Source organism: Nelusetta ayraudi, unplaced genomic scaffold (assembly GCF_046127955.1).
Source record: "Nelusetta ayraudi isolate G7.1 ecotype Tasmania unplaced genomic scaffold, CSIRO-AGI_Nayr_v1 ptg000070l, whole genome shotgun sequence".
NCBI classification, from domain to species: Eukaryota; Metazoa; Chordata; class Actinopteri; order Tetraodontiformes; family Monacanthidae; genus Nelusetta; species Nelusetta ayraudi.
In genome coordinates, this window is record NW_027466120.1 from 3,838,258 (window position 1) to 3,854,272 (window position 16,015).

A 16,015-nucleotide genomic window follows, 5' to 3' on the forward strand; every position below is an offset into this window, starting at 1 on the left:
GCAACAGCAAATACGAGCGACGCCCCAGAAATGCGCTGTACAAGAGAACCGGAGGTGAGACTGACGCTCTGCTGCAGCTGCTCACAATCGTGACGGCCGCCAGACGCCTGTCCTCGCAGTACAAAGTGACTTGGACATTTTTTTTTCTCTGAAACAACACTGTCCATAGAAACAAAACCAAAAGATCATAGAAGCGACACAAAGGAAAAACCAGGAGCCCATTCAGTATATATGTACATTGTCAACAAATGCACCCCCTCCCACCCCCCTGCCCCAGTAGCGGATTTTAACAGTAGACATTCCTACATTTAGTTTAATCTGTAGAGTTCATTCAGTTCCTGTTCTGACAGTAATGTGCAAATAGTCTTAAAGTAATAACACTCACACATGCAATTGTAAAGAGAGTGGGAAAGTCTTTAAGGACTTTTAAGGCCGGTGCATGAGACATCCTACAAGAGAGAGAGAGAGACGGAAAGAGAGAGAGAGAGAGGGAGAGAGAGAGAGAGAGAGAGAGAGAGAGAAAGAGACAAACTGTCGGCAAAGCAGCTAAAGTTTGGTCGGGGTTCTGTGTACAGCTGGTAGCCTGAAACCTTGCCGGTGCGGGGGTGCGTAGCCCTGTTGGATTCAATCTAAATGTGCCGTTAGCATCTGCCCCGTTCTATTGTTTTGTTTTGTTGTTTTTGTTGTTGTTGTTGTTTTTACTTGGAATTTGGAAATTGTGTTATTAGTTGCATTTGCAATACGTTTTTTTTTTTTTTTTCAAAATGAAAGCGATATTTCTAAAATTTCGACAAAGTATTTGTACATTTGTAGGTGTTTCTATTGAATGGTGTGAACAGGCTGCCAGAGTCCAAAATGGCGGCCCATTTATTTCGGCCACTGGGAAAAATCGGTGCGCCACCATATTGCCAGTCCGGCATCCAAGTTCTTATAATACATCCACATCACATGCGTGTGAAGCGCAAAAGCTTTTGTTTGTTTACGTTTGTTTGCTGTCAAGAACGGTTGTTATGTTTTTCTCTTGGATTTTGACCTCATGAGAGCGTCAAAACCTTTTAGCGAAATTTGAGAGTTTTTTTGCACAATTCTAGGCGTAATGGAAACGCAGCTAGTGATTTAAGTCATTTGGGCTAAATTTGGTGGTGGATAGTTGAAATCTTTAAATCATTGGGGTACTTTTTTTTTTTTTTTTTTTAAAGCTGTGCAGGCCAGATTGCTCAGTGTGTGTGTGATGGGTGACTGGGGGAGGTCCCAGGGTCCCGTGGTGCTGCTGTGGGGGCCCTGCCTGCTCAGTAGTTGTCTCGGGGCCAGGGGCGGCTGCGCTGGCGGTTGTTCCTCTGGTTGTGGCCTTGCTGAGCTTGGCGTTGCAGCAGCCTGTCCTGCGAGTCGTGCCCATTGGCACTGTGGGAGCTGCCCGTGTGGCCACGGTGGGGGGGGTACATGTCCCTGTAAGTGCGCGTGTGGCAGGGGGAGGCGTACTCATCCTCCTCCTCCTCCTCCTCCTCCTCCTCTTCCTCGTTGTCCTCCCCGCCGCCCCTGGTGCAGGGGCTCCCCCTCCGGCCTCGGGACAGGGAGTCGCTGGCCTCGTCGGACGGCATGAGGCTGTCCTGCTCCAGGGGGGAGTGAGCTTCCTCGCCGGCCTCCTCTTCCTCCTCCTCCTCCTCGTCACCCTCAATGCCCACCACCTCCCGGGCCTGCGACTGGTTCTTGTTCTGGAGAATGCAAAGGGCCAACAGTTTACTGGGGTCCTGGCAGCAGCAGGTGCTTGTTTTCCTTCAATTAACAGTTTTTCTGTTTACATGGACATGTGATTGGAAAAAAAAAAAAAAAAAAAAATCAATGCCAGCTAATTGTAAACCTGTCTGCTCAAAGACATTTTACTCTGAACGAAGAAGACAGATTACATTTCTTACTACTCTGCTTGGTGTCCATACAGATACAAGATCAGGACTGTGAATTGGCTGCCCTGATGACTTTAGGATGTCTTTCGTTTCTAAACCTTATTGATCAGACGGCAAACCAAACAAACTCTTTGGCTATTCCGGGAAGATGAAACTGTTCTGCGAACACTGAGGTGGTTTATTCTGATCAGCCAATGCATGTTGGCCATCAGAACCCCATTCATTTATTGTCCATGTAAACAGTTAAAGGCATGGAATCCAATCATAATTTTCACTGAAACTGAAAGTAATGCACGAGTACACATTGAGAGCAAAGGAAGAGAAGGTGGACGAAAACAATGCAAAGACTACATCAACAAGGACTTTGAAAAGATGTTTTAACTTTTTTCTTTAGATTATGCATTTTGCTTCTGCATTTAAAAGTAACTGCTGCAAGTACAACTCCAGAGTGCTCAACAAACTTGAGCCAAAAACAAATATAAGCACCCATCTCCTTCACTGAGGGACCAAACTACTGGGATTACACCCATTAAAAGCAGGACCAAGGGGAAAAAAAACCTTCCCAACTTCTTTTATTTTGTTACGTATTTCAATCCTTGACCAGCCGTCTGTCTCCCTAAAGTCCTTTTTAATGTGTCCTGTGTTTTGCCGAGTATCCACAATAACCCTGAACACTGAACAAAAGTAACAGCCGGTGAAACAGTGAACCGGGCGGTCCGGAGGCTCTGGGGAACAACATGTTTCACTGGTTTGTCACGGTTTTATTGTTTTTATCAAATATGCATTTAGATCAATGAGTTGATCTTATGCGTTAATTAGCAGTAATTACAACAATGTGGTGTAAGCGGGAGGGGTGCACCATTCACAAAGCAGGCCTTTGTATTAACAGAAATCGTTTTATACGGTCCAAAAGGGACATTTTCAATGAAGGAACTGAGGCTGCAATGTGAATTTCCCCAGAAAGCTGCTGGAGACAAAAGACTACAGGAAGCAAAAATACAGTGTGGTTTCTGCAGCGATGCCTCAACTCTGGAGTGCAACTACAAATACATATATATACTGTATAGCATATTCATATACATATATATATTGTTAGTACACACATATATAAACCCTATTACTCACCCTCATTTTGTCTGCGATCATTCAATTAATTCCTGCGTATCAGAAAACTGCAAAAATGTTAAGCATGGATGAGTGAGAGGGCAGACGAGACAACTGGAGACAAATCAAACAAACAAACAAGGTGAGTGAGAATCGGCGATGAGGAGCTGCTGGAGACAGCGACAACAGACAAACACAGCAGGACTCCTGCCACGGCCTCTGCTCACAATTCAAACAGTATCATGGAGCGCTCGCGACGCCGACTGGCCCTGACCTGCAGGCTGGAGATGGCGGAGGGCGGCGTCATCAGACTCTGATCCAGCAGGGGGTTGAGGGGGGTGTTGCCCGGAAGGTGGGTGGCGCGCCAGTAGACCTCCATGTATTCCGCCAGGTGCTCGCAGGCGTCCTCCAGCTGGTTTTCATCCAAAATGACATCAAACATATCCTGCAAGTGGACACACGTCAGTCAGGAGGTGACAGGCGCTGATGCAGGTGCACAGTGCGACAGTGTTGGCCCCGCCTCCTCCACTGTGGCGCTCAGGGTTGACTAGCGAGGCAAGTTAAGAGAGGGCTTGAAAAAAAGTGTCAAAGGAATTTTGCTTAAGTTGGCAGGTTCTACTCTGTCACTTTTATAACAAGGACAAAGTAATACATCCTGAGGTGGAGTTTAAGGTGACGATCAGCAAGCAGTTTATTTTCAAAAATGAACTGTTTAAAATTGAAGCTCCAAAGAGCATCTATTGCTTCCTCCATTATGTTGTCACAGCTTGTGATTTTCCCCTCATGAGTTTCAGCTGTGCCTTGTTAGGTCCACCTAACACAGTTAATATTAAAATAGGTTCATACATGGCTTTACTTTGATTTTCTTACAATCACGAACAAAGCTAATGTCTCGTTTTTCCATCTGTGAACGGTGGAATAACCTGATGACAGCATTACGTCATGTTGCTGCCCACAGACGTTTTAGAAATTCTCTGCCCTGCTGTAAATGAAAAAAACAACAACAACCAAAGCCTATGGGTAACATGAATACCTGCATGGCTGTAAAACAACAACAGCTGGGTGGAAAGTTCTCAGTTCATTCTCTACTTCTCCACAATCTTGATTAATAATCACATCAATGAGCATAAAACAGCAGAAAGGATGTCGCCCACTCACTGGGGGGCACTGAGAGAGTTTGTCCGCTGCCATCATCTGCACATTCAGGTGTTTGCTCTGAGACTTGCCCCTGGATTTGATGAGCCTCTGGAGCACCTGCAGGACACGCAGAGCCTTGAGGTTAAAAAGGGTCAGGGAGGAAAGGGCAGCGCTGCTCTGAACCTCACCGCACCTTCGGCGAGGAGACCTTGACGTAGACAATGATGGGAGCCAGGGAGGTTTTGGCGAGCTGCGCGGGATGGTTGATGGTGTCTGCGTCCAGGATGACCAGCTGAAGGGTTTTGGCGAGCTCAAATATCCGCTCGATCTCGCTCTGGACCTCGGCTGCAAGATAGCGCTTGTTAGGTTTTAGATCAACCTGAAATCCTGTCGTACGATACGACTGCTGGTAGTCACCCAGGCTGGAGCGAGTGTTGGATCTCTCCATGATCGGCCTTTTGTTGAGGACAGACCTCTTGGCCAGAGACAGGTCGGCAGTTACGCGGGTGATTGAGATTCTGCAGTTGGTGGTGGCGAAAGTAAAGAGAGGGAAGGAATTGTACATGAAAATAACCATCCAGTCCCTGGTGAAGATCAACTTGCCGCTTCTTCACTCACCTCCCCTCAAATCTGTGTTTCAGAAAGTCAAACAGGGCTTTCTGCATCATATCTGTCACCTGTGTGGACAAAGCAGCCAGAGTTAATCGCAGCCAAGCCATGTTGCTGCTTAGCTGCTGGGCTGGACAGTCAGAACTGAGAGGCAGAGGGTGGAAGTCATTCCAGAGGTGGAACAGTGGAGAGTCTGACCTCGTAGCCCTTCAGCGACGGTCCCACGAGGACCACCGGTCTCATGGAGGGCACCACATCGTAGGGCGGGACGTGTTCCTGACCGGGGGAGAGGGAGGAAGGACAGAGAGAGAGAGAGAGAGGGTCAGATGACAGATGGAGCCACATGGGTTTATTTGTGGGAAAAATGGGGAAAAACTGAAAAGGGAAATAAGGATTTCTGGAAGAAATTAATGAATTCAAGATTTCCACACAGAGCAAACATACACTGATGGAACCGCAAGTGGAAAAGTCGTTTTTACAGTCGGCTAAAAAAAAAATCTGTATGTAATTTACAACTGATAAATCATCATATAATTAAAAATACCCTTGATATTGGCCTCTTGTGCATGTTTTTGACCCTACCCCAAAAGCAGCGTTTGTGTGTCGCATTGAAGAGCCAACACTTACCTGTTTTTGCTTCTGTTTGGCTTGAGAAGGCAAAAAAAGAAAAATCAATCAATGAAAGAAAACGAGCAGGGAACAAAGACGTCGTTTTTCTTTTATCTTAGTCTCTCTCAGAATAAAACCACAAAGTCTTGTCGTACTTACTTTCACCTGCAGATGGCGGTGTGGTCCTCCAACTCCCGGTCACCATGTCACCTAAACTGGAGGAGTTGCCCCCTGTTTTTCTGCAAAAAAAAAAAAAAACCCCAGACAAAACAACACAAAGTCATTGCGTCTGCGCCACCTGAACAAGTTGTGAGCGAAGCTGGACGTCGTCGGCGCACCTCTGCTTCTGCTCCTGTTTCAGTCGCATCGCCTCCAGCCGCAGGGGGCTGGGGATGAAGGCGATGTCGGCCCCTTCTTTGACCAGCCGTCCGATCCACCAGTCATTGTTGTACTTCTGTGGAGTTCAGCGCAGCAACAGAGTCCCGTTTACATAAATCTGTCTCATTAAAAGAAATTTTTTAAAAAAATTCCAAAGATCGTCACTCACTTCTTTGATGTGCAGGAAGTCTTTGGCATCAAAATTGACTGCAGCTCCCTGGACGGGACAGTCCTCGTCCAGAGCTCCGCAGTAGCTCACATTCGTCTTGACTGCAAACGCTACAGGTTTGGACTGTAGAAACAGTTCAACAGAGACGATGAAATGACTCATCAGTGGTGGTAGCCTGCTCAAAAAAAATGCAACTACTGCTGCCACTAAAACTGCTCAAGTTGCATTTTGCATGCAGATGCCATCGAGCAGTATTGCGCATGGAGCATGGCCCCTTTTCACACCAAAGGAAGCCTGTCACTGCTACTAACTGGCTCCAGGTGGACTGTTGCTTTTGAAAGGAGCCTTCATAGACTCCAGCAGAACCCTGCAACCCTGAGTGCAGGAGGCAGCAGGTGTAGATGGATGGATGAATCAACGGCAACGCAGAAAACGTTGTGTTTGGGTTCAGCAGGAACCTGCTGGTCCTCTGACCGCCGTGTCATTTATTCATTTGTTGTTGCTGTTTAAATCAACATACAAGTCACAGGACCTGATGTAACTAAGACAATCATCAGTTTATGGAACACGTGCGAACGGCGCGGCTTTATTGCGCTCATTTATAACAACTTGTGGCTGATCAGAGACGGGGGTCGCCGAGCTCAGTCACGCACCTTGGCTCTGTCGAGTTGCAGCTGTGCCTGGCGCTCGGCTTCACGCCGATACGCCTCGCGGTCCTCCTCTGCTGACAGGTCTGAATCCGACGGTCTACTGGTGTAGGAATCAGCCGAGCCCTGCCGGGAGAGACAGACAGACAGACTGGGACGTGGATGGTGGCGGCACTGTTGGCGGCCTCGGCCGGAGGTTCTGTGTCCGACGCTAAACCGCGCTCACATCCTCAACCAGATCCGTGTGTGTGTGTGTGTGTGTGTGTGTGTGTGTGAGTATGTGTGTGTGTGTTTGTGTGTGTGTGTCTACACGCAACACAATGCTCTCCCACACCAGCCATATTCTGGTGGACCAAATATAGCACAAAGGACGCTTCCTCTTCTCTCCTGCTTGGCCCCAATCCATTCCATCATCCCCCACAGTGCGGCACATATACATCCTTTATTCTCTGTTTATTCTCCAAGGACGTCTCCTCATTAGCAAAATATATGCTCGCTATCATTTTTCCTGGCGTATGCTTTCAGCACACGTTGCAGGGAAGGTGGGCACATTGTGCGGAAAGCAACAGATAAAAAACATGCGCGTGCACGCGCACACACACACACACACACACACACACACACACACACACACACACACACACACACACAGTGCAAGATGCTGACAACTGCTTGATATTTGAGGCTGGAATTCTATTTTAAACCCGTAAGTGGGCACATTCAGGAGAAATATAATGATTAGGGTATGAATTTTAATCCGTGCTCTCCTCCCCCTACTTGGAATTATCATTGAGTTTAAGGCAGTTGAAAATCAACAAAAATTTATTAAAAAAAACAAAACAACAACAATAAGATGCAGATTCATAACTGAAAATGTATGATTGGCTAAGAAGACAGGAAATATAATAAAAATGTGAGACCCTTCCTGTGTGTGTGCGTCTGTGTGTGTGTGTGAGAGCGAGCTCCCCTAAATTTGGCATCTCTGTGGGAGCTCAGCCCCGAATCTGTCAGTACAGAAAACCGCTGCAGCAAAGACCAAACCAAGTGAGACAAGAGACACAGAGAGGCACGATCCACACCAGAAATAAAGAAATAAAAAACTGAATCCAGAGCACAGCGCGAGAATCCGCTCAGGTTAAAGGCGTCTGCGGCCCTCTGAAGCATCAGCACACAACATACTCTGGCGCGGTGCGGCACATTTCATGCAAAGACACAATTAACAGGCGCGCTTCACTTTGGTTTTCCTCTCCTCCAGAGTGCCGCGACTCAGCGCTGGTCATCCATCTTGCCATACATATACAAACCAATCCTCAGGAGGACCAATTAGCAACAGCGCGACAAAGGGAAACAGGCTCAAAATGCAACAAAAAAAGAAAGAAAAGGAAAAGAAAAGCCAAAAGGAGAAACACGCCCAGACGGAAAACAAGCGGCACCTTTGTCTTTCTCTGCGCCTCGCTTTGCATACATGGAAATCCCAAAACAAATCTGTGTGTCCGCCGTGGCACTTGAAGACCCCCTGAGCCAACAAGCTCGCTCCTCCTTTATGTTTTTTTTTTTGCTCTCTGTATGTGTGTGAGTGCGTTAGATAACAAGATGTGATTTCCAGCACTGAGAGGCTCCGCAAGGCAACACTGCACCACCGCCAGAGCACCCAGAGAGGAGAAAAAGAGAGGCTGAGGAGGAACGAGGTGGATGGAAATGGAAGTGGGGGTGTGGGGGAACCAAACAGAGGTGGTGGCGGAGGTGGAAGGAGCTGGAGGGGGGTCGGGGCAGGTGGGGAGGGGGGATGCCAAGGCTGGCCGAGCCCGAGCGACGACTACCTTTGACGGCGCGCGCCGACGCGGGAGGGATGTTTACGAGGACGGAGAGTGACGGAGGGACGGTCGGAGGGGCGCGGGCGGCGTAAAGCATTTATACGACAAGATAAAGCGAGGTGATCTCGAGGGGGAGATGAGATTAGAACATAATAAAATGCCATGAAGGAGTGGAGGGAGACCCAGATATCCGTCCTATCCAGCCGCGGATACAGGAAGTGGCTGAGGGGATGGTAGCAGGAGGGGGGGGGGAGAGAGCAGAGCAGAAAAAGAGGGCGAGAGGACAGGAAAGAGACACGGCCGCGAGACACACACACACACACACACACACACACACACACACACACACACACACACACGCATACATGCACACGCAAGCGCATAGGTAGAGTCAGAAAGCAGAGGCATACCTGGCTGATTAAGAGGACGACGCTAGAGCCTGACAGAGACATGAATCTGACTACTAAGCGCTCGCCCCGTCTCCGCTGGAAAGGCGCTCAAACAGAGAGACATGAAAAGTGGAATAAATGTGGTGGTGGTGGTGGTGGTGGTGGTGGGCGCGAGGGAAAAGAGCGTTATGTCAGAGAGCCGCTCGGGGGACGTCAGAGAGCCGCCCGGGCTGCAACTGTTCTTCATTATTAATGTTTAAACAGGAAGAGGCTGTGAACTTTTTTTTAATTATTATTATCTTATTTTTTTGCCGCACACTCCGGCGTCACCTGCCAGATGTTGAAAATAAACAGCTGGCAACAAGGTAACTGACTGAAATCCATAGTTTCTTTTCCCTCCTCTGCCTTGCGGACGAAGCCGAGCTGCATTGCAGAGCACAACAAAGTGAGAGCACCTCTGCAACTCCGAATTGAGGATGTCTTGTTCTTTGACTACTTGTGCACCCCCCACTCCAACTCCCCTCCCCACCCCCAGCTCCCCATCCGAGGCGCTAAATTTAACTCGCTTCTGTCCTGTTGGGCTGCTGTGGTCATTATTCGCACACTGCAACGCTGACGGCCTCTCCTCCTGGGGGAGGGGCCGACTAGGATGCCTGTCATCCAGCCTGAAAGGAGTTGAGGCTGGAGAAAGTTTAGAGACAATAATAATTATCACTTTGGTCATGATAATATATATATACATATATATATATATTTATTAAAAAAAAATCATATTTCATCTGTTTCAGCCAGACTTTGGTGTTTAAACTCCTGCTATGTAAGAAATCTTACAGTATGTGAAAAGGCAATAAACATTTCACTGGCCTTTGAACTGTTATCAGTTGTCAGTACTATTGGAACCTGTGACTGTGTTGCAGTCGTATTATTACTATCAACCCAGCACAAAGTCAGCTCTCTCTTACGGAGCAAAGGAGAAGTAGGAGTTTGCCACTTGAGTCTCAGATGAAAATGTGTTTGTTTGTTTGTTTGTTTGTTTGTTTGTTTCCTGGCAACCTAATCACTTTTACCTTGACAGCAGACAACCAGGTGATCAACCAGTAAGGAAACAATGTTTCAACACGGCATGAGTGGCAGAGTGACGCCGACAAACCAATGCTAAATGTGTCAAAAAGGGCCTGGAGAAAGCGAAACGCTGGCACAAGTGACAGGACATCATCCAAACATATGTGAACCATGACCTGCTGCTTTTATAGGTGACCTTCGTGTCGTCAAACACCATGCTGATAAAAATGTTCTCAGCAGAAAGTGTAAATGACTTATTTTCAGAGCTATGTGGAAACTATGAGAAAAGTTGTTAAGTGAATTCATTAAAAAAAAAGTGACTGCGGTTGTACCAGCAGTAGCAACTGGACCCTTGGTAGTATCACGGTGTAATCGTGCAAGGCAGCTACTGTCAATTCATACCATTAAATTTGCAGATCTACCTGACTGACATGAACCCTTCTCTTCTTGGTCTACTTTGGGGGAAATAAAGGTGGTAGCTAGTGCCAGAACATCTACTGCAAATTTCTAAACGTTGGAACAGTTTTTTTTTCCTCCCACAACTGATAATTTTGAGTCATTCAATGAAAAGCAAAGACTGTCGCTAGTGGCTTTTCTCAACTCCTGGCTGGCTTTCGCCAAGAGCACGGTTATATTTTTGCGACGCATTGCACCACATGGAGGCGACACATATGAAGTCCCGCTTCACGCTGTTTGCAACCTATTGCCACACCAGCAGCGAGCCGGTTACCCAAATGGTTGTTAATGAATTGTGAATCATGAATGCAATCTTCAGAAACCTCCTCAAATGTTGTTGTTTTTCTTTTTAAACTCCAAATGCTTGTAAATTTTGGCCATCAGCCCATCTGAAAACATGCAAAGCACATCACGCACAGGTAATATTAAAAGTAAACTATCACCATTACTGTTAGAGCTAACCTCTACTTTCTCTGGCTTATTTCATTGGTAGGATTGTGGTGGTGGTGGTGGGGGTTGCGGTGGGTTCTGCAACACAGGATTATTTTGTCATTCAGGAAGCTGAACAGCTCTCCTTCAGAGCAAAAAGGAAAAAAAAATTACTGCAATCTCTACTGCAAACCGGAGATCTCATTTTGGAAGAAAAATGTTCAATTAACACATCCACGGAGCTCTCTGATACACCAGGCAATAAATCACTCGACAGCTATGTCAATATCAGAGGGGAGATCAGGAGTATTGAATGTCCCATCGACCAGTCGTAATCAAAAAAAAGAAAAAAGAAAAAAAAAGAAAAACGAGGCGGGCGGCAAAATGAGGGAAACAGAAGCATCGTTGAGGAGGAGATACAAAGAAGCGTGTCGGGATCAGAGGAGGAGGGCAAGAAGAAGAAGGAGACGAAGAAGAAGAAGAAGAAGAAGAAGAAGAAGAAGAAGAAGAAGAATTGCTACTTACACTCTGGATGTTGTGATGCTCTCTCTGCCTCCCTCTCGTTAAACTACATGCTGCAGAGCGACGGCGCCGCGTCTCTTCTCCTGACCAGGGATAACCTGCACCGGAGCAGCGGCAACACCTTCTTTTCTATTCTTACCCCACCTCTTCCCACACACACACACACACACACACACACACACACACACACACACTCTCACACACACAGAGCCCTGGCAGCCAACGCAGCGTTTGCGTCACTTGATCAAAGCCCCGATTGATGGATATTCAGCGTGAACAGGTAGCGAGGAGGAACCAGAGAGAGGTGCTGCTGATGTAGCAGAAAAAACAACAACAAAAAAAAAAAAACACTCGACGCTCGAGTACCCCTTCACCCCCACCCCTCCACTCCACTCCACTCCACTCCACTCCACAGCCTCATGTCCTACATACAGTATGATACACATATACGCTCCTATGGCAGGATCCTGCTCATTGTACGCTGCTGCAGAAATGAGTCATACTCCACTGCTTCTCCACAGACACCCCACCCCTATCACAGGCCGGGAAACTATCCGCTCGCTGGGACTCGTCCTCCGCCGGCGTTACACACTTTGTCACCACCTATCGGGTCGAGGTGAGGGAGGGGGCAAGGGTGGGTGTGCGCCAGTCGTGGGCGTGGGCGGGCTAACGGTAATAACTGAAAACGAAACGTGCGGCAAAGCCACACATCACAACGCCCCGGGCCTCCTCAATGAGCGTCATGAATATTTTAAAAGCCGTGCAATATTCTCGGGGAATGTGGAGATTGTCACCCCCACCCCCCCTCCACCCCCTGCACCCCCCCAACCCCCACCCCCCACATCCCCCGCAGCCTCCAACCCCGCCCACCACCCCAGATCCGGATAACTAATGTCCCCCTCTTGAAGAAGATGTCTGCTCAGCCTTTTTTTTCTACCCCCTTCGCCGCCCCCCCACCCACCGCCACGTCCTTTCGACCCCCCTCCCCTAACCCCCCCACTACAGAGGAGTATGATCAGGATTTGAAACAAAGAATTAAAGGGTTTTGGCCAACAGCTGGCGCTGTTCTCCGTGCTGGAATTCCTTTTTTCAATATTTGCTCCTGCATTTAATGTCTTGTTGTGCCTTTTTTTTTCTGTCTGTTGTCATGATGGAACACACAATTGCAATATCACGCAGGTGCCTGGCCACCTGCAGGAGAAGGCGTCACGGTTGGGTGTGTGTTCAGTGGTTTGATTGATTAGGGAAACATTGTCAAGAATGAACTGCATATAACATTTAGGTAGAAGTAAATAAGGTTAAGAAAAATAAAAAGACCTAACTTTTCATGAAAGTTTTAGTTGTGAACAACAAATATATAAAGATAAAGAAAATCTATTTTTATTTGAATGAGTTTTAAATTGTAGGTCAAGTCATTGGTTATTCAATGAAACACAATGACGTGTTAGAGATACTCAGTGAGTCATAGACTGCAGCTATTACAAGCTACATCTTCTTATTTAATGGATGTTTGGCGGATGTGTGTTTTAATGCCGAGCTCATCGCAGTTGTTCAAAGGCCAAAAAAAAACAAACCAAGATGCCCCCTAAACTTTCCCTCCACGGCAGCATCAGAAGACGCTCTAAGAGCATCTAACACCTGATGATGCTTGGAACTTTCCCTCCACGGTGGATCGAGCTCCTCCACCGGGCCTCGCCAACCACTTCAGCCTCACATCCGAACCTTGCACACAGGCTTGAAACCTCCTGATTACGCAGCCTGACAGCGGCTGATGACACATTGCTGTGCGATAACAGCGACGGTGTGATTGGAAGCCCAGAAATCCCTTTTGCTCAGCAGTCTTAAATAACACCAAATCTCCATGTGAGTCTTGACCTGAAAACGTTAATTAAAGCAAGAAAAAAAAAAAAAAAAAAAAAGGTTGTATTGGGATTTTGATACATGCCATGCCTTATGCTTCCCTCTGCTGGTAAACACGGAGATGGGTTTTGTGCAACAAAAAAAAAAAAATAAATAAATAAATTAAGCGGAGGTGTGACAGAGCAGAGGAGCCGGCTGCTGCTGGAGGCCTCTTACCTGCCGCTTGATGAAGCTCGATGTGGTGTCTGAGGACGTGCTGCCATCCGAACGTTTGAAGCGGCTCTTGCGTTTAGGCAACTTCCTGGGCAGCTGCGAGGAAAAGACACACGCCACATTTTTATTTCATTGTATTTTTTTTTTCATTTTTTTTTAAATAACACATTCACGTTTGCCGGAAGGATAGATGACATAGATATTTGCGTGCGTGCGTGTGTGCGTGCGTGCGTGTGTGTTTGCTGCAGGCCCTGTAGATTGAGGCTACAGGTGATGCAGATTTATAGCAGCAGCAGCAGCAGACGCTACAGGTCCAGGAGCGCGCGCACTCACACACACACACACACACACACACACACACACACACACACACACACACACACACACACACACACACACACACGATGATGGAGCACCAATGGAGAGCCAAAAAAAAAACAAAAAAAAAAAACAGGATGCCGACTCTGTGTTGGTGGGAAATTCTGACCGTGTGTGTGTGTGTGTGTGTGACAGACGTGACGGGCATATGTTGCGGCTCTTGTTCCACGATCACACCCCAACAGCCCGATCATGCATCAGTGCGCGGTGAAGGCGGAGGTGATGAGAAGTGTCTCCGTGCCAAGAAGAAGAAACACACACACACACACACACACACACACACACACACACACACACACACACACACACACACACACCAAACCCCGCGCCGCCTTCGTTCCAACAAGTAGTGATAAGACACAAGACACACCGAGCTAATAAATCTGCAGAGCCGCGCTCCTCACGGCGACAACAGCAGCGTGTGGAAAGAAAGGGAAGACAGGGGGGGGGGGGGGGGGGGGGGCGAGTGATGTGTGCGGATCATACCTGGAAATAGTGCGACTGCGAGCCTGTTTCCGCGGCGGACAGCGGGTCTACGGGCGATTTGGACATTTTGACTTGCACCATCTATTGAAAGCGCAGCGGCGAGGCGGGATGCGCACAGACATGGGTAACCGGAGGAGACGAGCCTCTCCGAACACATCTAGATTGCAGTCAGAGGGGGGATGCAGCAGCGAAGCGCCATATGCAGCACACAGAACGGGGAAGGGAGAGAGAGAGAGAGAGAGAGAGAGAGAGAGAGAGAGAGAGAGAGAGAGAGAGAGAGAGAGAGAGAGAGAGAGAAATCCAAGCTCCTCGGGTTTTGTAAAAAAAAAAAAAAAAAAAAAAAAAGAAGTGTGTTACATCGAGGGGGGGGGGGGGCTCGAAATGATAAGACGATCAGCGAAGAATCCCAGACCGATCGGACTGAAGCGTCATCGCTCGAGCAGTGAGCGCAGGTCCGTACTAAGTGCGGCTCTGTGCCGGGGGTGTCAAGTGTGTGGGTGCGAGGGGTGCGGAAACCGATTCACATTGGAATACGGGAATAGAATTCACACCCTTACTTGTTATTTGCTGGGTCTTCCCCAGATTTTCACACGGCGAGTATACCAGTGACTTTGGAATCCAAAGAGGAAACCGGACTGTGCGGAGCATCCAAAGCGGAGATATTCAAACTGGTATCACTGGGAGGGAGATTCAGGGTGCAGGGGGAGATCAGCAGATTGCACCTTTAAATGTATGTATTGCACAAGCACACACAGTATTAATCGAGCGTGTTTTGAAGCGTGTCTGTTGGGATTTAGAGCAACACAATACGTCAACATGGTTTGGATCTTATTTGAGGAATAGGTAAGCTATAGTGTGTACCTACTATAAACACACTCTCAATGCAGCTTATCATTTACAGAGCTCATACTTTGCAGAATTTAAAAAAAATGTAATTTCTATTTGTTTACTTGTTTGTTTGTTTTTACCAATGATCATTGTGTCCCCAGTGCCTGTTAATGAACTCCCAAGAAACAACCCACTTTGATGTCCCAGAGGCCAGTGGTTATTGTCATCCCCACATCAACTCACCTTGCAGATGCTTTTGTTTTGTGTGTCATGTGCAAAATGCATCAGTTTTAACAGGACACTGAAAACAGACATTTCTTGTTGGAGGTCTTAATATTATTCTTTCTTAAAAATATTATAGGGAACGCTGCTCCATTGTACAGAATTCAAAAATATCTGGAAGTGTTATATATGCATCTAATACAAGTTTAGTCTTGTTTATGAATTATCAACAGTACTCTATGATTGCAGCTTTTTATTATTAAGTTCACAGTTTTTAAAAACATGCTTATGGTATGATTTTTTTGATTGATTGATGCTTGTTTTAATTAATCCATACTCTATTGCTAGATATTGTTAGTGTCTGTTTAGTTTGGGATTTTAGATTAAAATCAATTCTCCACTCACTCAATATAACAACAGAGGACAAAAAAATTTAGCTGCTAGAAAGATGGTTCCGCAGCTGGAAGAGTTTGAACAAGTTTGTTTGTGTTCCAAGGTCCCACTTACGCATTTATTGTAGTAGTCCTAAAGCTCTTCTTTTTTTTTTTTTTTTTCTCCTGGGACATTCAAAATTAGTTGTGCTGAACCCTACAGTAGAGACATGTATCTATTAAATTATACCTACTTTATTGTGTGAGTGTCCTTAAACAGCTACCAAGCACAGAGAAGGGTCATCAATTTCCTGACCCCTTGTGACATCCTTCCAACACTCATGTTGATCATAGCATACTGGGATTCACTGCAGTATCATATTACATTTTATATGTTTTGCTATTCCAAATAATCCAACAATGGACGATAT

At 46.8% G+C, this 16,015-nt stretch overlaps 1 protein-coding gene across 3 annotated transcripts; it reads right to left on the bottom strand.

Annotated features, from left to right (window-relative positions):
* Positions 1 to 1,201: 1,201 nt before the first annotated feature.
* Positions 1,202 to 14,382, bottom strand: cacnb3a (calcium channel, voltage-dependent, beta 3a). Of its 3 annotated transcripts, none has more exons than XM_076042234.1 (14): positions 14,164 to 14,382; positions 13,303 to 13,395; positions 6,561 to 6,680; positions 5,908 to 6,030; positions 5,699 to 5,814; positions 5,520 to 5,599; positions 5,379 to 5,398; positions 4,950 to 5,027; positions 4,761 to 4,819; positions 4,560 to 4,660; positions 4,336 to 4,487; positions 4,164 to 4,259; positions 3,280 to 3,450; positions 1,202 to 1,712 (listed from the first exon to the last, which is right to left on the bottom strand). In XM_076042234.1, exons 1-14 carry the CDS (start codon positions 14,242 to 14,244, stop codon positions 1,290 to 1,292), a joined length of 1,713 nt encoding a protein of 570 aa, XP_075898349.1. In that variant the 5' UTR covers positions 14,245 to 14,382; the 3' UTR covers positions 1,202 to 1,289. The 3 variants fall into 3 exon arrangements, with proteins under 3 accessions (XP_075898349.1, XP_075898350.1, XP_075898351.1); XM_076042236.1 differs by lacking the exon at positions 1,202 to 1,712 and adding an exon at positions 3,027 to 3,073; XM_076042235.1 differs by lacking the exons at positions 13,303 to 13,395; positions 14,164 to 14,382 and adding an exon at positions 8,779 to 8,862.
* Between the last annotated feature and the right edge of the window lie 1,633 nt (positions 14,383 to 16,015).

Coding starts and splice junctions, on each gene's coding strand:
- cacnb3a (XM_076042234.1), bottom strand. CDS start 14,244: ATGGTGCAAGTCAAAATGTCCAAATCGCCCGTAGACCCGCTGTCCGCC. Junction 5,028..5,378: donor CCAAACAGAAGCAAAAACAG/GTAAGTGTTGGC, acceptor TCCCCCGGTCAG/GAACACGTCCCGCCCTACGA. Junction 4,820..4,949: donor CGTCGCTGAAGGGCTACGAG/GTCAGACTCTCC, acceptor TTGTCCACACAG/GTGACAGATATGATGCAGAA.